This window comes from Pristiophorus japonicus, chromosome 2 (assembly GCF_044704955.1).
Source record: "Pristiophorus japonicus isolate sPriJap1 chromosome 2, sPriJap1.hap1, whole genome shotgun sequence".
In the NCBI taxonomy this organism is placed as follows: domain Eukaryota; kingdom Metazoa; phylum Chordata; class Chondrichthyes; family Pristiophoridae; genus Pristiophorus; species Pristiophorus japonicus.
The window spans coordinates 39970649-39992885 of record NC_091978.1 but is presented as its reverse complement, the minus strand read 5'-3'; the positions used below and the strand labels follow the sequence as shown (position 1 = coordinate 39992885).

General features: G+C 42.6%; 1 protein-coding gene across 7 annotated transcripts in view; it reads left to right on the top strand.

Annotated features, from left to right (window-relative positions):
- Positions 1–22237, top strand: part of ctbp1 (C-terminal binding protein 1) — a 228174-nt gene that overhangs the window by 54909 nt on the left and 151028 nt on the right. For 6 of the 7 annotated variants that reach the window (XM_070866872.1, XM_070866874.1, XM_070866876.1 and 3 more), the window contains exon 2: positions 17756–17814. In XM_070866872.1, coding sequence (XP_070722973.1) covers positions 17763–17814 — 52 coding nt within the window. In that variant the 5' untranslated portion in view covers positions 17756–17762. Of the gene's footprint in view, positions 1–17755; positions 17815–22237 lie in introns of those variants that run through there. The other variant, XM_070866881.1, reaches the window with a different exon arrangement.

Below are 22237 nucleotides of genomic sequence, written 5' to 3'. Positions count from 1 at the left end.
AAAATTTCTATCTACTGTGCTTTTCGCGCTGAAAAGGGGCTTGTCGAGGGGAAGGTAAACAGGCTCTGATCGAGAGTGTTCCTTTGTCTTGACAAGTCCCGGCCGGAGAATCTTCAATAAAGGTCTTTTACAAAAAAGGCAAAAGGTGTTCGTGTGTCAGTGTATTCGCTGAAACAGATTGAGGGAAAAAGAATCCGTATCAACAAAAGCAAAGCAAACTTGTTAAGAGTTTTGTAGAGGTGGGGACAGGTATTGAGTGGGATTCTCCAGGGATCACTACTGTTCCTAGTTTACAGCACTGACTTGGATTCAGAAACTCAATGCAAATTGTTTGTTTTTTTAATTTTTCGTTCCGGGATGTGGATATAGCTGGCAAGGCCAGCATTTATTGCCCTTGAGAAGGTGATGGTGAACTGCCTTCTTGAACCACAGCAGTCCTTCTGGCGAAGGTACTCCCACAGTACTATTAGGCAGGGAGTTGTAGGATTTTGACCCAGTGATGATGAAGGAACAGTGATATATTTCTGAGTCAGGATGGTGTGTGACCTTGGAGGGGAACTTGCAGGTGGTGGTGTTCCCATGCCCCTGCTGCCCTTGTCCTTCTAGGTGGTAGAGGTCCCAGATTTGCCAAAGAAGCCGTGGCGAGTTGCTGCAGTGTATCTTCTAGATGATACGCCAGGGTGCACTGGGGGTGAAGGGAGTGAACGTTGAAGGTGGTGGATGGGGTGCCAATCAAGCGGGCTACTTTGTCCTGGATGGTGTCGAGCTTCTTGAGTGTTGTTGGAGCTGCACTCATCCAGGAAAGTGGAGAATGTTCCATCATAATCCAGACTTGTGCCTTGTAGATGGTGGAAAGGCTTTTGGGGAATCAGGAGGTGAGACGCTCGTCACAGAATACCCAGCCTCTGACCTGCTCTTGTTGCCATGGTATTTATGTGGCACATGATGTCCATGTTGGTGTGGTGGGGAGGCAATTGAAAGCAGTTGAAAAGTTACAAGATTTGGGTAAAATGTATAAGTAGGTACAAAACTGGCAGGAGAAATATAATCCAGGCAAGTGTAAAATCTTGTGCACAGGAAGGAAATATGGGTGATGCTCGCCTTCTACGACTCGTGCTGAAATAGCTAAGGATGAAGTTCTCGCAGTCATGCAGACTCTACTGCACATGTCTAACCAATACAAAACAGCAATCAAACCTTGCACCTAATAGAGCCGAACTGTATATCCAGAACTGTAGGCTGCAAATCATCGAAAGTCAGACGACACGTTTGAATATCATGTCCATTTAGATACGTGGAACTGATTTGAGAATTAGTGACAGCGTAGAGAAGAGCTGCAAGGTTGACGTCGAGTGTCAAAGGCTTGAATTATGAGGTGGAATTGGAGAAACCGGGCTAGAAATTCACCGACCTTGTGACTTTTTTTAGCACTTTCGCCATTTTTGGCGCAAAATTGGTCGCCAGGAAATTCAGAGACGTCTTGCAGCAGCGGTTTTTAAGTACTGTTGGGGAGCGGCTGTCGCCATGCAAGACTCGAAATACCGTTTTCGCCAAAAATTCGGCTCAGCGTGCACCTGTATTTAACGTGAAAAATAACAGCAGGTAAAAAGCTGTGTTGCAGCCCTTGAGCAGCGGTAAGTATGAAGACCTGCAAAAAAGGTAAGTTAAAGTTTTTATTGTTCAATTCTTTTTCAGTGATTCGATAGTTAAGTGTCTTGTGAATGTTTTGTGATTTTATTTTAAAATATTTTTTTTTGCAATTTTTGGGGGGTTGTTCCCCCTCCACCCCCCGGGGCGTGTCTCGCAGCGGTATTGGCCTCGGAGTAAACTTGCAGAAAGTTCGTGGTATGCGCCATGAATCCTTGTGCAACACCGATTTTTACCACTGCGCAAATTGAAGTTTGAATTTTAGGCCTCTGAGCAAAGCAAAAGCTTAAAAATACAATTTTTGCCAAAAAATGAATTTCTAGGCCTTGGGCTTTTCTTGAAAATATGCATCTACAATGCTGCAGTCGGGGGTGGGTGCATTGGGGGTACTTTCTCAATGGATGACCTTAGATGGGCTAAATTGCATTTCTCCTGTAGTAAAGCAGATATTCATAGCCAACATGTGTTCGGCTGTTGTTTGGAGCAATCCATATATATTAATCATAATTATTTGGACTTGGCAGCTGTGGAAAACTTGATTTGCAAGGCCTGATCAGTTTGTGGAGAATGTGATCCGTGGAAGAAAGTTTGTCTCAAAAATACAATTTTTGCCAAAAACTGAATTTCTAGCCCTTGGGCTTTTCTTGAAAATGCTAAGTTGTATGCTGTTCATTCTTCGAAGGAACATTCTTTAAAAAAAAATCCACTCTCTCTTTAAGCAATCCATAAGTTAGTGAGGGAGTCCCTCACTGAAAATGCAGGTGGGTGTTATTCCAACCTGCATCATATGAAAGCAGCTGAAGAAAAAATTAGAGAATTATATAGAATTTACAGCACAGAAACAGGCCATTTGGCCCAACTGTTCTATGTTGGTGCTTGTACTCCACATGAGCCTCCACCCAGCCTAGTTCATCTAACCCGATCAGCGTATCCTTCTTCCTCATACATTTATCGAGCTTCCCCTTAAATACATCTCTGCTATTTGCCTCAAATACTCCCTGTGGCAGCAACTTCCACTTTCTGGATAAAGAAGTTCCTCCTGAATTCCTTATTGGATTTATTAGTGACTATCTTATATTTATGACCTCGACAAAGAGTCATTTTTCTTTTACTTGGTTTGCTGGGCTGTTTTGAGTCCGACATTCAGGAACACTTTTTGGTAAAGTCTGTTTGCATTGTCAAAGACACTCCAGAATCTTCGGAATTGTCAAAATCTCGACTCACAATATACGACTCTGACACCTTCAGCTCCAGCAGATGTTCTTTTAATTTTTACTTGCAGTCAAAGGCTAAGTGAAGATCTCCAATATGGTACAGTTTCACGAGGTATTTATACAGTAAAAACAAGTTATGGTCCCATCCTGTGTATCGGTTCTGCCTTTGCAGTCAGCGAATACAGATAAAGAGTTAATGATTACCGCATTCTTGTCTTGACATTGTTTCCAAATGTCTCCTTTGTCAGAGTTATTGGTGGACCAATCAGCCATTACTCGATTCAGGTGTGATAATGTGCTATTACCGGCCTTGCAATTTGTCAGGATTGTCCAGTTTCCTGGTCAGTTATTTGGGCCCATGATTTCCATGGTGGTTGATTGGGTACTTGGCTTCTTGCATATTATAAATGAGTTCTGTACAAGAGATAATGGCTAGCAACTTTATTATCTCCTAGGGGGGTGAATTGGTGCTGCATGGACAATACAGGGGAGTACAACGAGTGGCACCTGTTTCAGCAGGACAGTCCAATGTTGTCTGGTGGCTATCAATCAGCCATCAGCAGTTTTAATCCAGGTTAGCATGTTTATGCAAACAGACTGTCTGTTGCGGAAGTTTCTGGAAGGACCAGGACTCCATTTTGTTTTATGTCAAAAAGGATACAGAAAACAGTGTAATGCAGCTTTAAAAAATACATTTCCACAGAATGATCTAATAATGTTCAGATCTGGTCAATATTTATCGTATAATTGTGGACATAAAGGGCCCAAGTTTCCACATGATAAAAAACGGGCGCCCCTCCGAGCTGGGCGCCCGTTTTTCGCGCCTAAAACGGCGCCGGAAAAAAAACGAGCGATTCTGGAGCGTTCTGTAGCTCCTTGTCTGCTTGGTGCGGCGCCCAGGGGGACGGAGCCTACACTCGCGCCGATTTTGTAAGTGGGAGGGGGCGGGTACTATTTAAATTTGTTTTTTTTCCTGCCGGCAACGCTGCACGTGCGCGTTGGAGCGTTCGCGCATGCTCAGTGTGGAAAAAAACATTGGCACTCGGCCATTTTTGTAATTCTTTGTAGTTCTTTGTAGCTGTTTAGTTTTTGAACATTTTTTAATAAAAGTACATTGCCATCAGCACTGAGGCTTCTTGTAGCAGTGAGAAGGGTGCAGGAAGCCTCAAAGTTGAGGCAGCCGTTTCCCGATGACCTCCCCCTTTTGCCGTCGGGAAATGGCTCCTCAATTTCTGAGGCTTCCTGCAGCCTTCTCTCTCTTTCCCGCCAGCTGTCTGGAACGGCTTCTCCCCCCCCCCCCCCCCCTCCTCTCCTCTCCTCCTCCCCGACCCCCCCGCGTTCAGTCGGCTCCTGCCCGCGTTCGGTAGGCTCCCTCCCTCCCGCGTTCGGTCGGCTTCCGCCTGCCCGCGTTCGGTCGGCTCCCTTCCCTCCCCCTCCACTGCCCCCGCGCATTCGTCGGTTCCCTTCCCTTCCCTCCCCCCCCCCCCCCCCCGCGCGTTCGGTCGGCTCCCTCCTCCCCCCCCCCCACCCCCCCCCCCCGCCCGCGTTCGGTCAGCTCCCTCGTTTTGTGAGGCTTGCTGCACCATTCTTCCTGGCTGAAGCACTTTCACACAGGTAGGAAGATGGTTTCTTTGCTTTTAAATGTTTATTCAGGTTGGATTTATTTGTATAAGTACAAATAAGGATTTATTGTAGAATTTAATGACTTTCCTTCCCCCCGCCACCTCGTTCTGGACGCCTGATTTGTAACCTGCGCCTGATTTTTTAATGTGTAGAACAGGTTTTTTCAGTTCTACAAAAATCTTCACTTGCTCCATTCTACTTTAGTTTGGAGTACGTTTTCACTGTGGAAACTTTCAAATCAGGCGTCAGTGGCCGGACACGCCCCCTTTTGAAGAAAAAATTCTGTTCCAAAGTAGAACTGTTCTACCTGACTAGAACTGCAGAAAAAAAAAATGTGGAGAATTGCGATTTCTAAGATAGTCCGTTCTTCACCAGTTGCTCCTAAAAATCAGGCGCAAATCATGTGGAAACTTGGGCCCAAAGAATTCACAATTCTAACCCCAACAACAAAGCTGCGCAATTTGTTAGCTAACATTCGAGAGAAAATGTTGAGTTCTGTGTCTGTAAAATGCTCTTTCCACATCTATCTAGCAGTTTAGTGTGTGATGTTGGTGCTTGATGTCACATACTTAGTGACTTGCGTATATATGCCTAGAAGTCTCTTTCTAGCGGAGTACCGTCTATTTTGTAAACAAAATAGTTCAGTGAGAGCTGTGTCAGCAGATGCTAAATTCTTCAAGAACAGCAGACAATCTCTCAACCCTTCAAGCATTGCAGTCAGTAGTTGGGAAAAGACGAAGGCAAGACCAATATATGTAGTGCCTTTGTAACTGATACGGGCTACAAATCAGCAATGTGTTTGATCGATATTTTAGTATGTTCTACATGTCAGCAATTTGTGAATGGCCCAGAAATCCCGGTCGGCTGTTTCCCGCAGGCGATCGGGTAAAAAAAACTTTAAGAAGATGCGCACTTATCTGAAGCTTCTGCGCCCACACGAGTTCCCGGTCCTGAAGCCTCCACTTACTGTGCTGCATGTCAGGACGTGCGAAGGGCTGGTGCTGCAGTCACATGGCTCTGGGCAACCATTCAGGTAAAGTATGTTCTCATTCATCATAATGGGAACTCCGTAAGTTGGAGTTCCCATTATTATCAATGAGAACAACCCCTCCAAACACACAAAACACTTGATAATAAAATAGAGAAAATACACTACATATTTAACATTAATTTAAATTAGTTGTTTATGTATTATTAAAAATATATTCTGATATTTTTAAAAATACATTTTTACGTTTTTTAAAAATTCTGCTTTAAAATAAATTTAACATAGTGGGCAGGATTTTTAAAAATAAAATATGTTTTTTAAATTTTATTTATGTTTTAAGTGTGTTTTAAAACTCCCATGCCTGCAAAAGTAAGTTTCAGGACATTTGTTGGGCAAGATATGGGTAAATACCGCTATCTTGCTCATACAAATGTCCTTGCTCCCGAGATACGGAAGATCTGTCAACTTCCAGCTTGACAGATCGGAAAAGCCAGTTTTCAGCGCATATGCATTGTGCAATGAAAACTGGCTTTTGCGTTGCCTTCCCGGATCCATACTGACCCGGGAGGCCGGAATTTCTGCCCCATTCTTTCTCTCTCTCTTCCGTTTGGAGGATAATATTGTACTATATATCAATTAAGAGTTGTCTGAAACCAGCTGTATTGAATTGTATGATCCTTAAAGGAATGTGTGTTGCATCATACTGTAACAATGGATTGTGTTTGGTTTTATGTAATGAGTATAACTTGCGCTATACTTGAATATAATTCGTACTGGTGGTAGCAAAAAGCTGTAGCAGTTTCTCATGAATAAATCAGATTGTTGATATTTAGCTAAAGAGTAGATAGCCCTGATTTTAACCTAACATATCTGGTGATGATGGCCGAGTTCAGGTTGGTTGACTGATTTAAAACCTGCTTGATTTTTGGCTCATTGAATTCTATTGAGCGCAGAATCGGGCTGTGTATAAATCTGGCGTTCAACCTGAACATACCCCATTATCATTGGGCCCGTGGGGTTAAAATTCGGGTTTATTATTTTTTGGGGGATTCGCTACATGTTTTTATATTGCTATGGAAAGATGTTGCCAATTCAGCATTATTATATCTACCTGATTTGATGACTGCATGTTACTTGACTTATATATAATGGATGAGAAAAGCCAACAGAATCTATCCCGATTGATTTGTCTATTTCTAAAAACTCTAATATTCAGAACAGTAACACCACCGTTGCAGACAATCATTATCGACTCCTGTGACCAGCTCCATATCCTTGCGACCAATTCTATGCCCCTCCTCTGCCACTGTCTCGGATTGTATCAGAACGTTCACAACCTTTCATTCCATTCAATTCCAAGCGGAGCTTCTGACCCCATAATCCCCTCCTCCACAAAAATCGCTGACTTCCACCTCTAACCACCTGCCTCAGCCCATCTGCTGGCTGAAATCCTGACCCGTGCCTTTGTCACCTCCTGACTCGGCTATCTGATCCAGCGACCCATCCTCCATGCTCTGTAAACGTAAGCTCATTCAAAACTCTGTGACTCGTATCCTATATGTACCTGTCCTGCCCACCGATCAGTCATAACTTGGCTGACCTTTGGCTTCCAGCCCTCACAATTTAAAATTCTCATTCTCGTCATGGCCTTGCCCTCCCTACTCTGTAACCTCCTCCAGCTCTACAACTGCCCCTTCAACTCCTGGCTGCGTCCTTAGCCCTGTCATTAGCAGTCATGTCTTCATCCTTGGTTCCCTCCTATTTCTCATCAACATGCTGCCCCCTTGGTGTCTTCATCCGCCAGGTTCCACATGTATGCTGACGATACCCAGCTCTTCCTCACCCCCTCCACTGTCTCTGATTTGGCACGCTGACCTGCATTGGCTCCCGGTTTGGCAGTGCCTCGATCTTCAAATTCTCGATTATTGTTTTCAAATCCCTCCGTGGTCTCGCCCCTCCCTATCTCTTTAATCTTCTCCAGTCCTACAACCCTCTGAGATCATGTGCGCTACTCCAATTCTGGCCTCTTCCGCATCCCCAATGTTCATTGCTCCCCCATTGGCAGCTGCAGCTGCATGGGCACTTCGCTCTGCAATTCCATCCCTAAACCCCTCTCTCTCTCTCTCTCTCTCTCTCTCTCTCTCTCTCTCTCTCTCTCTCTCTCTCTCTCTCTCTCTCTCTCTCTCTCTCTCTCCTCCCTCCTTAAAACCTATACTTTCCTGTCCTAATTGCTCCTTTTTAGGCTCGGTGTCAAACTTTGTTTCATAACGCTCCTAGAACATAAGAAAAATAAGAAATAGGAACAGGAATAGGCCATACGGCCCCTCGAGCCTGCTCTGTCATTCAATACGATCATGGCTGATCCGATCATGGACTCTGGTCCACTTCCCTGCCTACTCTCCATAACCCCGTATTCCCTTATCGTTTAAGAAACTCTCTCTCTCTCTCTCTCTCTCTCTCTCTGCCTGTCCCTGTCTCTGTCTCTGTCTTAAATTTATTCAATGTCTTCCACAGCTTTCTGAGGCAGCGAATTCCACAGATCCACAACCCTCAGAAGAAATTTTTTCATCTCAGTTTTAAATGGGCAGCCCCTTATTCTAAGATTATGCCCTCTAGTTCTAGTCTCCCTTATCAGTGGGAACATCCTCTCTGCATCTATCTTGTTAAGCCCCCTCATAATCTTATACGGTTCGATAAGATCACCTCTCATTCATTTGAATTCCAATGAGTAGAGGCCCAACCTCCTCGATCTTTCCTCATAAGTCAACCCCCTCATCCCCGGAATCAACCTTGTGAACCTTCTGAACTGCCTCCAAAGCAAGTATGTCCTTTCGTAAATATGGAAACCAAAACTGCACGCAGTATTCCAGGTGTGACCTCACCAATACCCTGTATAACTGTAGCAAGACTTCCCTGCTTTTGTATTCCATCCCCTTTGCAATAAAGGCCAAGATTCCATTGGCCTTCCTGATCACTTGCTGTACCTGCATACTAACCTTTTGTGTTTCATGTGCAAGTACGCCCAGGTCCTGCTGTGCTGCGGCACTTTGCAATCTTCCTACATTTAAATAAAATCTTGCTCTTTGATTATTTTTCTGCCAAAGCGCATGACCTCACACTTTCCAACATTATACTCCACACCTGCCAAATTTTTGCCCACTCACTTAGCCTGTCTATGTCCTTTTGTAGATTTTTTGTGTCCTCCTCACATATTGCTTTTTCTTCCATCTTTGTGTCGTCAACAAACCTGGCTAAGTTACACTCTGTCCCTTCTTTCAAGTCGTTAATATAGATTGTAAATAGTTGGGGTCCCAGCACTGATCCCTGCGGCACCCCATTGGTTATTGATTGCCAACCAGAGAATGAACCATTTATCCCGACTTTGTTTTCTGTTTGTTAGCCAATCCTCTATCCATGCTAATATATTATCCCCAACCCCGTGAACCTTTATCTTGTGCAGTAAACTTTTATGTGGCACCTTGTCAAATACCTTCTTGAAGCACCTAAAGAAGTTCCTTGTTAATCCAGCTAGGCCCAATCCTCCGGGATTCTGCTTTTTCACCCAACTCCAGTCTTTTAAGACCCTCCTTTGAAGCCTACCTTTAGCAAAAGCTTGGTCACTCCTGCTAATATCTCCTTCTTTTGATGTCCCTTTAATGTCTGATTACACCTCTGTGAAGCGCGCAGGAAATGTTTCGATATTAAAGGTGCTTATATATATTATATAACTAAGTTGTTGCAAAAAGCGATTGACACAGTACTAAAGAAAGCTTCCATCACAGTGTAAAAGATGAACAACATTCTGCAACAAGACCGGAAGCAGAAAAACTTTTTTTAAATTCAAGACTTGGCAATACCTGCTTGTCCCTTAAGACACACTTAAACAGCAGTTCATGGACACCAGATTTTTTAAAGGCATAGTTTGACCCTGTACTGCACCCTACGCTGTTATAAAGTTCTCTGACAATCATTTGCATTGCTGTGCCCTCTTCAGGTACAGACACCTAAAAAGTCACACTGGAAGTTTCAGTGCAGTGCTCAGAAGCAAAATTAGTGCAAAGTAATAGCAACCTTTGTTTGTTCTGCATTGCATCTATTTTTTAAATGCTATTTGGAAGTAGAACAGAAAATAAATCGACCCTCATTTTTACTGAAGTAGCAATTTAGATGTGTAAATTTTAACCAGTTTTTAACCAGTTAATAATGAGGATTCCAATTTTACAGCTTTGTTCCATCAAAAACAGAAAATAAAACAAAATGTGTTGAGCCTTAAAAATCCACTTCACCAGAATGCAGCATTCTTGTGCTCCATTTCTACTGCCATTCGGAAACTTGAGTTTCCCATTTCCACCAAGACTGGTTTCTAACTGACAGCCAAAGATCCCTTGGACTTTTCACAAAGTGGAGATGATTTGAGGATCATTGACTTACTATCCGCATGATTCACTTCTCGCTTTTACGGGATAAAACTAGAACCATCTGCAGAGAGATGACATAAATGAGGCATTTGAAAGGGTTTCAGACCATCTGATTTCCTAATTATTTCAACGGAGGCCTGTGTGTTGGGACCAGCCAACAGTCTTTTACAACGCTACATTTACTTATCAATCATCCATTCTCTCAAATATCTATTGAATTTTGCCTTAAATTTTTCCACATTAACTGCCTCCCTGGGAAGTCACCCACTATTAATCACCCTCTGCGGGAAGTAATAACATCTGAACTGTCAGCACACCTTTCCTCTTTTGAGCTTGAGCCCCTATGCCTTGGTTCGAGAGATTGTGGCAATTATCAGTGGGGCTTAATTTATCTGTTCTCAAGAATCTTGCATAGTTGAATAATATCTCCCTTGAGTCTTCTGTTCTGTAGAATAAGCAATCCCAAGCTATGTACTGTTTTCACATAGCTCAGGTGCCTTAAGCTAGGTATCCATTTATTTGCCCTTTTTCTAATACCCGGATGTCCTTCCTGTAGTATGGCAGCCGGAATTCTACTCCAGTTGTGGCTATAACAGTGCCTTATGTAGACTCCTCATCACGCCCTGGAACTTGTGCTGTGTTCTTCTGACTGTATATTTAAAATATGGCTCGCTTTCCGCCAGATCCCCCTCCTGTGTAGTGTTGCATAGCCCAGAGCTGATTAATTCATATCCTTACCACTTTATCTCCCTTTCTTTGGCCGGAATTTTGTGAAGGAAGGTGGCTTGGGGGCAGCGGGGCGCCGAGGTTCCCATAGGTCCTGCTACCTTTAACGGCAGGGCCTGACTTGCATGCGAGGCCTCGGTTGCCTGCCTGCATTCAGCCAGATTGAGAGGCTGTCTGGCTGCGGATAGGTAGGCCTTCGGCTGAACAAAGGAGGGAGGGTGGGTAGGTTTGCTTGAGGGCTAGATCGGGGTGTGGGAGATGGTAGTGGATCGGGGAGTGAGGGGAGAGACGATCAGGGTGGGGTGGGGGGGTGGGGGGCAGCGTTTGGGGGAAGAAAGGATCGAGGCTGGATGATCAGGATGGGTGAAGAGAAGATTGCCACCGGAGGATCGTGGATAACCTCTGCGTCATCGTGGGGGTGAGGGGAGGCCTGTGGGATGATTGGAAGCCTCGTGAGGGTGTCTCCGATCATGGGTGGTGGGTTAGGCAGGGACCCTGGATCTAGGGGGTAGATATAAAGGCATTCACCTCCTGGATCTAGCAGTCCCCGTCATGCTTTAACTGCCAGGTTTTACGAATTGTGTGAAACCTGTCCACCTGCAGTTAAAAACAAAATAGAGGCGAAAAAAAAAAGGCTTCCAGCCTCAATATTTAAATTGACTTTCCACCCCCTGGGAATCCCCACCCCTGTCCCACCTCCATTATAACCAGAAGTGGTTGGGTTGGGTTCAGGTTTAGGTTGGGAATCCCATTTTTAACAATTTACCTACCCCTACACTCCAAACCCACCCTTGTTTTAGGTTAAAATTCCCCCCTTAGTCTCAGTCTCATTATCTGGCATTTGTCAACATTAAATGACATTTGCCACTCAGCAACCCACCTTCCCATCTGATCCAGATCTTTTTGTATTTGCTTTCCTGTCTCTTTATTGTTTGAAATCCCTCTAAATTTGATATCTTCTGCAAACATTTTGGCATAACTTTTCAGTCAAAAATGAAAACAAACCTCGGATGCAAAAAAATGATGGCAGTGCCCCGCCCCCGTCTCATGGACACTCCTGCTGTTAAGTTTATAATTCAGAATAGACATAAAACAATTGTTTTTAACTCTAGTGACTAAGACTAAATGTTATCAGTAAGTAGTGTATTGACCTGGGGTACACGTGCAGACAAATTATTTTACAACTTTTAAAATTTCCTATAAATCAGATGATTAGATAATTACAGATGACAAAGGCCATTCTGCTCATAATTCATCCATCCAGAGAGATCCCAACGTTTCCCATTGCAGCATAATTTGTTTCTTAAAGATTCCAGGGTTTTTACCATCACTATTGGTTTATCCAATATAAAGGAAATGTAAAAGCTAGAAGATTAAGTAAAAAAGCAATTTCTCAAAGCTTGATTTCCTCCCGCCTTCCACATCATTATCTTTGACCCAAGAGGGTGGGATTGGGAAGACTGTTCTTGGTTCGATGCCAGTGACACGCGAAGGTATATGGTGGGAGTTGATGCGCACTCCGATATACCTCCCCTTTGTCTGGGGTTCAAGCTTTTCTCTCTGTTTCATGCCTCCATTGATGAGGCAGCTGAGATCAAGAGCATCCTGCTTTACAATTCTGGAACCACCTATATCTTCTGTGGTATAATTATTTGAAACATGGACTTTTTATGACACCGAGTTGCAGACATTTATTGATTTTTCTAGTGCTGTGATTTTTTTTCAAATAAGGGGATTTCTTTCTGTTCGATTTAATGTCTCAACTGACATTCAGACTTGCCAATCCCCCCACTTAATTGAGTTTCAGAAGTCCTTGAACTGCACAATAGATGGGGTATTTCATAACAACAGCAACTTGTATTTATATAGCGCCTTTTAACATAGTAAATGGTCCGAAGGCACTTCACAAGAGTGTTTTAAGACAAAACAAATAAATTTGACACCGAGCCACATGAGAAGAAATTATGGCAGGTGACAAAAAAGCTTGGTCAAAGAGCTAGATTTTAAGGTTCGTCTTAAAGGACGAAAGAGGTCGAGAGGTTTAGAGAGGGAATTCCAGAGCTTGGGGCCTCAGCAACAGAAGGCACTGCCACCAGTGGTTGAGCAGTTATAATCAGGGATGCTCAAGAGGGCAGAATTTGAGGAGCAGAAATACTTCATCTTGGGGGACAAAAAAACAGCAACTTCATTCACAATCCCTTGTGTTTATTTTTGCAAGTAGGTGGGAAAGTTGGGCGAAATGTAATGTAAAATAAAACTGGAAAATCCCGGAAACACTCAGCAAGTCAGGCAGCATCTGTGGAGAGTTGATGTGCATTTTGTGTTTTTATTCAATTTTAAGTATCCGCATTATTTTGCTTTGTTGGTATACTGACGGTCCTCCCTTCCTATCCAAGTGTAAATTAACAGTTGGTAATAGTGCAGAGCAGTTTGTTAATAATTATTCTCTCCTCTTTCCACAATTGAGTCTTGCGCATATATCAACCGAGCCTGCTAGGGTGCATGGTATATTCTGAGACTGCTCCCAGTGCTGTCGTGAAACCATCTTTGAAGAGGTGCAGAAGAGTAGCCAAGCCATTTTGAGATAAATTTGGAGTGCCTCATCCCTCCTTTTTCTTGTCTATCTGGGTCACATATTTTGTGTGGCAGAATGATGAAGGCCATCTACCCAGGTTTCTGTCTCAGTCCAATCTTGAAACATTACAGCAGCAATTGGACCTTGCTACACCCATTTTTAAGTCTGTAAAACAACCTGGCCCAATTTTGGGGCTGATGTCCAGCATCCCAAGGCCATCTTAAAAATGTCTGACCCGAAATTGGGTTGGGCTATTTTTCAGGCGTCCAAGGCCGCCACCTAAAACAAGCGTTGGGTCACTTGCAGATACTAATGAGGGATTTAACTCCTTTTTTAGGAACCCGTGGGAATATTGGGCTGCCCTGAGCGGAGCTAGCATTGGCCCTACTGTGCTCCAGTTTTGTAGATGTGACGTGGCCTCTTCAGCTGCCACTGCTGAAAAGTGAAGTAAATTATTTCAGAATTAATGTGGAGTTTGGAGGAACAAGAGCGCTCCTCCTGCCGGTCGCCAATTTATTGTGCTCTCTGGGACCATGTGAACAGGTGCAACCATAGGCCTATGACTCTAAACATTAGAAACCAACTCTCCAGCTCCTGCAAGCAACACTGGGAGATCTACTAGTTTAAAAAAAAATGTTGCTTCCACATTTGAAGTCTAATTGCTGTTTTAGAAAAGGTTGAAGCACGCAAGGAGATAGTTCGGTTATTTACAGTATATTGGTCCTGACCGAATTTCCTTTATAATTGCTCCTGACAATGAAAGACGATATTCAACTAGGGAGTTCAGGAAGTACAAGTGTTCCTGTAATGCTCAGTACTCTGAGGAATGCTCTGTGAGCCCATGGGAATTTGTCTTTATTTCAGATGACTGAATGAGGTAGTTGTTTCCATTTCAAAGATTTCTTCTTCCAGATGGGATGACTTTAGCACATTAGTGGTTTCTGGATACATTTTTCAAAATTGGGCATATCTTCGTTTTTAATTAGAATTTAAATATTCTTGTTTGGTAGTGTATATATTTGCAAAAGCTGCACCTTATTCTTTGCCCTGAATATTCTTACCTCTATCCTTGTTACTGACTGCAACCATATTGAAAATTGTTTGTCTACATTAGGAATGACTTCAATTTACAGATTGGGATGGCAACATTAGGCATGTGTGTTTCATTGAGGTTTGAAGTGTTGGGAAGGGTTTTTTTTTAAATTGTGAAAGCAGGTTCTTAATAAACTGATCATGAAAGGAGTATGGGTGGTTCTTTTTTCCAGTATTGAATATTTCATACACTTTTTTTAGTTTGCCAATGTCTGTAAAACACAAATTAAGTGCTTCCCTCTAAATTTTTGTATTCATCAGGGCAGGGAATATTTTCTGCTCGCAAATGAAACACTTCCTCATTTTAAGCCCAGGCAGCTGCAGAATAAAGCTCCCTCTACTTGGCCCCAATCTCGGAAGAGTACCGCTGCTGCAGCAGTTTGATATTTGTATTTCCCACACCAGCGATCCTTGGAGCTTCTGAGTGAGGTTGCCAATTAAATACAGTTTTCTGTTTTGTTGTGAGCCCATGACCAATAGAAAGTAGGTTAAAACGACCCAAAGTTATTTCCCATAGAAAGAACCCTTATGTCCAGGAAAGATTCTTTGCTGTTCTTGTTAGGATATTCTTGGCATGTATTATGTAGAGGCATAGTTTTGTATTATATAAATTAAATCCCAGATCCCAAAGATAAAGGGTCAGCATACTAATCACCTGCACAAGCAAGATATCACTTTGTGTTCATAGAAACATAGAAACATAGAAAATAGGTGCAGGAGTAGGCCATTCGGCCCTTCGAGCCTGCACCACCATTCAATAAGATCATGGCTGATCATTCTCTCAGTACCTCTTGCCTGCTTTCTCTCCATACCTCTTAATCCCTTTAGCCGTAAGGACCATATCTAACTCCCTCTTGAATATATCCAATGAACTGGCATCAACAACTCTGCGGCAGGGAATTCCACAACTTATTATGAGCTCCCCTCTCATCCTTCGAAACTCCAATGTATAAAGGCCCAGTTGATCCAGTCTCTCCTCGTATGTCAGTCCAGCCATCCTGGGAATCGTCTGGTGAACCTTCGCTGCACTCCCTCAATTGCAAGAACATCCTTCCTCAGAAGAAGAGATACATCATGAGTTGCGAATCGCCACAAATAGTTGGACGATTTGCGCCACTCCACCGTTGTGGGAGCTCGCTGTCAACCTTGCCGTGAGTGTCAAGAAATTGCTGGATTTGCGCCATTAATATGAATGAATCCCGCCGCAGACGTTTAGGGCTGGTATTTCAGGCCATCAGGACTCTGTTAATGGGGTGATTTATGGTCCTGTGCAACATCCCCACCAGCACCTGGGAATCCCTGGCTCAAGACTGCCTAAGTGGAGGAGGAGCATCCGAGAGGGCGCTGAGCACCTTGAGTCTCGTCACCAAGAACATGCAGAAACCAAATACAGACAGCAGAAGGCACATGCGGCAAGCCAGGCTCCCCACCCACCCTTTCCTTCAACCACTGTCTGTCCCACCTGTGACACAGACTGTAATTTCCGTATTGGACTGTGCTGTCACCTGAGAGCTCACTTTTAGAGTGGAAGCAAGTCTTCCTTGATTTTGAGGGACTGCCTATGATGATGATGATGATGATGGTCCTGACCTGAATCTCAACCTGGCCCCCCAGAAGGGAACAATTGAAACTGTGGAATCTCATTCCTGCAGGTAGTAAACCTGGAGGTTTTAAAAAGTTTATTACTTTACTTTTCCCTTTTTTTTTCTCTCCCTCAATCCATTCTTTCTATCCCTCGTTATTTCTCTGTGTCTAATTTGACTCTAATTCACCCTATTTCCTTCTCTATCCTGTGCTCCTGTTTTTTTTCTTTATGCTTAAACTTAATTGGTTAATGAAATTGACCCCGTTACCAACTCATTTCCAGCAATTTGTGGCACACAAATAATGCGAACTGAAGGGTAAGCAGAAAAATGGTATTCACGGCAAGATGCCCCGTTCCAGCAAATGCTGGACCAATATTTTAGATACATACAAGATCTCTCTATTGGAAATGGTAAACTAGGTCATCTGGTTCATCTTAAATTGTTGAGAATTACAGATTGACGGGTCAACAGTTGAAGAATGGCAGATTAATATTTGCGAATACGAAGTTACCCATGTAATTGATGTTGAGATGAGATTGATTACCTGGTCCTTGAAGGAGGATTTGTATTTTCAAATGAATGAGTGCTTTTAAAGTCTACAATGTAATCATGGCATTTGGATGATGTCAACTCGTAAAGATTTGTTTGTGGAGTTAGAATTGTTTCAAGTCCTCCTTTCTCTCGACATCACTTCAATTTATAATAGAAAAAGAGCCATGGTGGCAGATGCACTTTCAAAATATCATTTCAGCATTGCATTGTCCGAGCAGCAATGCAACATACAGACCAGACTGGAAGCGACGACTGTGTACATACAGCTAAATAAGTTACTACAGGCATTAGACCGATTTGTCTGCAGCAAACTTAATTGTGTACCATTTACTGGAATTCTGATCGTGGGAAGAGCACAGAGCCAAACAGCTATTCCTTTATTGTTGCCAGAGCAAATGTCTTTATTTATATATTACATCCAGGGAGGTCTTGGTTGAATGTTTTGTTCCGTTTCCTACAAACGGTAACATTGAAAAAATATTGATTGAACAAAAGCAAAGGAAGACCGTGTAATTTGAGCAAAGTACAATCTGTTTTAGTTTTGAAGTGAAGTATTAATCAAATTAAAACTTGCGATGACTGCTACAATTTTCTAACTTAAGAGCGATATTCTTTGGTGTTCATGCTGACATGCATTAAGGTGTAAGGACTGGGAATGCACATCAATTTTTGCCATCGGGTGCGAGCAATTCTTTTCAATATTGCGCCGATAACGAAGGACTCTTAAAATAACTCATCTCGAAGTATGTGGTCATTAACATTGAGCCTGGCCAAAAAAGCAGTACCACGTACCTTTTCTGACTGGCAGCTATCCTAATTGGCACTAGTTTATGTATAATAATATTTACATATAAAACTTTAATATATATAAGGATTGGGAAGATTTGACCTCCTTTTACTCCTCGTCTGGTGTGGCCATTCATCCTGGCTCTCCAGCAGATTAAGGACCGCAAAGCTCTGAAAAGTTGTGAAAATGCATTTAAGTATTCACCTGTTGCCACCTAATTGTGGCTCCAGAAATAATGTTTAACAGCAGTGTGCCTTGGATTCTTTAGATCACTGTTAACAACACTGCAAATGCCACTACTAAGGAATATTAGAATTCAAATTGTGCTGTTCCTTTCTCCACTCCACCCTCCGCCCCTCTCCAAACCATTGTACTCCAGCTCAGTACATATTGTTAGGCCACAGTGCTAAGAGATGGGATTAATCAGGCTCATACTCATCCTCTCAAAATTAATGTAAATGTGCAACATGGGCTTAGCACATTATGTTTTGCATACTGTGAACATAGCTGTTGTTAGCATTTGTTTTTATTCTTGCTTTGAAATTAGAGTGAAGATGATGGATATGCATCGGGAAACAAAGTGGAGCAGCGGCCTGGAGAGTTTAAGTATGTCATATGAGCTAATGCCTCTCTTTTTTTTATTGCCTGTGAAAGCTACTGTTATCCCCTTGGTTTGTATGTGAAAAATCAATGTTGGATAAATTCTAAAATAATGTAACTTTTGTGTGGATTTTTATGTTGCTGACTTGGTGTGTGTGCATAACAAAATCTGGAAAACGTACATTCACGCAGAATTTTACTTCAGTTTTTTGCAGTATTTACCATTGGTGGCAAATAGTTAAAATTAAAATATGATGAAAGATAAAATAAATAAATAAAACAAAATTCTGAGAAAGCTGAAGTATCCTACAGCAGATGAAAAATTAAAATTTGAAATATACTGGCTATTCACTCTGCATTTATACCCTCCAAACTTGAAAATTAATTAGCTCCAGTTTCCTCTGAAAGGCAAACTGCAAAAAATACTTTTCTATAACCAGACTTTGTATATTGATTCTAACAATTCATTTTCCAAGTTCATTCCTTTAATTGTCTATATTGATTTTGGCTTTGATTGTAAAAGCACGATGAACCGGAAAAACTTTTCATTGCACAATGACACTTGAGTGTACGGTGGTCAGCAAAGGATTCTTTGGACGAGGCAGGACTTCATTTGGTTTTATGGTCTCGTCATGATAACATACTGCACATTTCATATAAAACCAATCCAATGTGTTACAAAATAATTGAATAAATAGATCTTTTTGACACACATCTTGACATAGAATCTTGTTTTATCAAGTCCCAAGTGATGATACAATGTACTAATGAAGGGTTTAACTACGATCTGCTTTAATGCCCAACTACATTCCAAAATGTATGGGAGGAAAACAAGAGTATCATAAGACTGGCCACGAAGGCAGAAAAGTGGATGATTTATATAATTTTGTGGCACTTAATAATTGTGCATTTGAGATTGTTAAATTTAATTTATTAATTGAAGTAATTACCCAATTAATTACTTTTTGATGTGCAGTGCATGTTATGTCGGCAGGCATTCTGCAGCAGCAATATTTACATGATGAGATATGTGATCAGTTAATCTGTTTTGAGATGGCACTGATTTGAGGGAGAAGTGTTGCAGGACACCTGCGTGACATCCTTTGTGACTGGTGTGTTATCCCATCTCAACTTCTCTGCAGCTTTTGACAACTTGATCACAGCATCTACCCCCAGTGCCTTTTCTCTGTTGTCCACCTTAGTGGGATTCCTCTCGCTTGGTTCCACTCTTACTTATACGATCAATAGGTAGAGCAAGAGCATCTCCAGCGATGCTCCTTATCCTGCCCTACCTTTGCACTGTTCCCTCAAGGTCCCCCAAGGACCTACCATTGGCACCCTCCTCTTCCTTATCTGCATGCTGACTCTTGGCAATGTCATCTGTAGACATTTCGGCTTCCACATGTACTCTTATGACACACGGGCCTACATCTCCATCACCTCTCTCTCGACTCTGCCACGACACCATATTGTCCAACTGCTTGCCCAAGATACAATCTTGAATGAGCTACAATTTCCTCCAGTTAAACATTGGGGAGATTGAAGCCTTTGGCCCCCACTACAAACTCTGTACCCTTGCCATTGGCTTTTCTGTCCAGCCTGTGTCTCTGGTCAAATCATACTGCTCGTAATCCTATTTGACCCCAAGCTTCACATAATCTCCATAGCAGAGACTGCCTATTTCCACCTCCGTACCATGGGCCAACACTGCCCCTGCCTCAGCGTGCATTTGCCACCTTCACACTCAGCTACTCCAATATTTTATTGGCCAGCCTCTCACCCTCCATCTTCATAGACTTTAGCTCAGTCATTGTGTTTAACTCCCTTCCTGATCTTGAACTTCCTATCTCTGTAACCACCTCCAGCCCTGCAACCTGTTTCTCCTCCCCAGAACTCTGTTCCTCTGATTCGGCCTTTTGTGATTCCCCTTTCTTTCCCTCCCTCTCCTCTTTCTCCCCTCCCCCCTCCAATCATGTGCTTTCTATAACCCACACTCTGCATTTCTCTCCTTAAACTCCTTCCCTGATGTTCCAGTCCTTAAAACACACGACTTTGACCAAGCTATCGGTCACCCCACTCAATCTCGTTCCATAGTTTGGCATCCATAATTGTATGATTATGCTTCTGTGAAGTGCTTCAGACCAGTTTTTTTTTCAACTAATCAAAAGGTGCTGTATAAATAATGTTGTCTTTTGATCGTCTAATAGTCCCATAAGATAGCCACCTAAACCATTGGAACAGTTGCACTGGATCTTTGATATCCCATCTGAAGGACACGCTTTGAACAATGCAGCACTCCCTTGTGCTGTACTGCAGTGTCGGCCTCAATAATACATTTGAACCCTGGTAGGATGCTCGAAACTAGAGCCAAGAATGCAACCAACCGAGCCAAGCTGAGATCGGATGCAGCAGGAGTATCCAGTGAAGGGAGGATGCATTGGGTGGAGATGCAGAATGAAGGTTCACCTCGAGCATCGGAAGAGCAGGGTACAGATCTCTTTAAAATATCAAAAACTTGCCCCGAAATAAACAATTCTTTCCGATTTCGCAATCTCACTGTTCCAAAAACCAACCACAAGCTTCTGATCAGTAAAATTTATCTTTTAAACTACTGGCAAATCTGATAGTAATTTAATGCAGCATAGCCTTTCGGGATTGTTCCGCATTACTGGTGAAAAGCCACATTGTGAGATGATGTGTGGGGCGGTGGGGACACGGAAGAGTTTCATCAATCACTTGTTCGAAATTTGAAGATCCTGGCATGTTTGACAATCGGATTTGAAGAGCATTAGAAATTTTTTATGTTGATAAGCATGCTCTATTTTGCCATAGTAATTTAATTCCTGGGATTATATATCCTCTAACAATTTGTAGATGTCTGCCGCTGCTAAATCGCTGTTTCTAATTAAAAAGTAACTTTTAAGGGTGTACTGTTTTGGTACAGTCAATTAGGAAAGAATATTTTGTAATAGTGTTCAGTTAAACTGTAGCTTTCATACATTAGCAGAAAGAGGTTCAGCTTGTAGTTCGATAGATACTATAACATCATACCATCCCTCTAATATTGCCTTGATGGAATCAGATTTCCAATTAGTCAGGCCATCTGCTCAGAGTGCTCTGCATTTTGCAAATGTCAGCGTTAATATTATTGATTCTTTTTCCCCCACCACCACTAATTTTGATGGCATAAGCTTTGTATTTCATTTTTAAAATCAAGATCTCTGATCAGAAAACTATTCCTATGAGGCTTTCTTCACAACCATTTGTCACAACCAGATGTCGGGGTGGTGCTACCCGTCCGGTGGAAATCCAGGTGGGTAAGCAGTTTAAAATCCACCTCGTGGTTTTCCCGCCAATATCCGCCCAGATCCCGCTGTTTTCCAATTTCTAGTAATTGTTGTGGACATGCGGCTAAGCTGCTCGTCCAAAGCCAGCGATGTCCTCCTTTTAAATATGCAGCTTGGGGTCCTTTGACATCATCAGACCTCGACTATTATTTTACCTGCGGCCAGAGTTGGGAAGCCCTCAGGTGAAGGCCTGTCGGAAGAGGATCGGAAGCAGAAGAGGCCATTTGAGGTAAGTATTTACTTTCCTTTGTTGAGTGCTCCTCTGGGCCCCAAGAGAAAAGTTTAGGCCTCCCCTGCCCCAGACTTCCCTTTCCCCTTGCCTCCCGCAAGACTACCCCAGACCGCTGTGTCCACACTTGCCTCCGTGTCTGCAGCCTCTTTCTGCCTAACTGGTTTGCCCACCAATATCCACCCAACTGTTTTGAGCAGGAAAACACCCGGCGACATGTTAATGAGGTTAAAATGGGCGTAGCCTCATTCCGTCATGGGCGTGAAATTAATTCGCCAACGCAGTTTCCTGGCAGAAAGCCGCTGCAAGTTAAAACCCACTCCAATGTTCCTCTTGATTTGAGAGAAAATGGATCATCACTTTTTTGTTACCATGTACACTCGCATTGCAGCAAGATTCGATTGAAGTTAATAGACACTGACCAACATACTAAACTGTGACAGTGAATTGAAGCTATGACAGCAAGAATATTTTCCTGGCCAATTTAAGTGACAGAACATAAAGCTTGTGTTTTTCAGAATGTTTTTTGTACGGCATGTAAAATTTTAGTGAGTGGGAATATATATTGGAGCAGCTTCTGGTAGACTTGCTGCATAAGGACACTACTGCTTGTACAGTAAGGTTATCACCTGAATGCTGTTTTGTCAATAACATCTGTTTTCTGTTATAATTCGCACAAGAAAAAATTATACTTAAGGAGTGACTAACTAACTAACCCAACAGGGTTTCAGTTTTCAAGGGCCTAAACAATGACTAGTATTCGATATCCTTATAATGGACTGACATTTATACTGCATTCAAGATTTATGTCAATGCTTTGTGTGCGTGACATTTAAAATATTTAAAATAAATG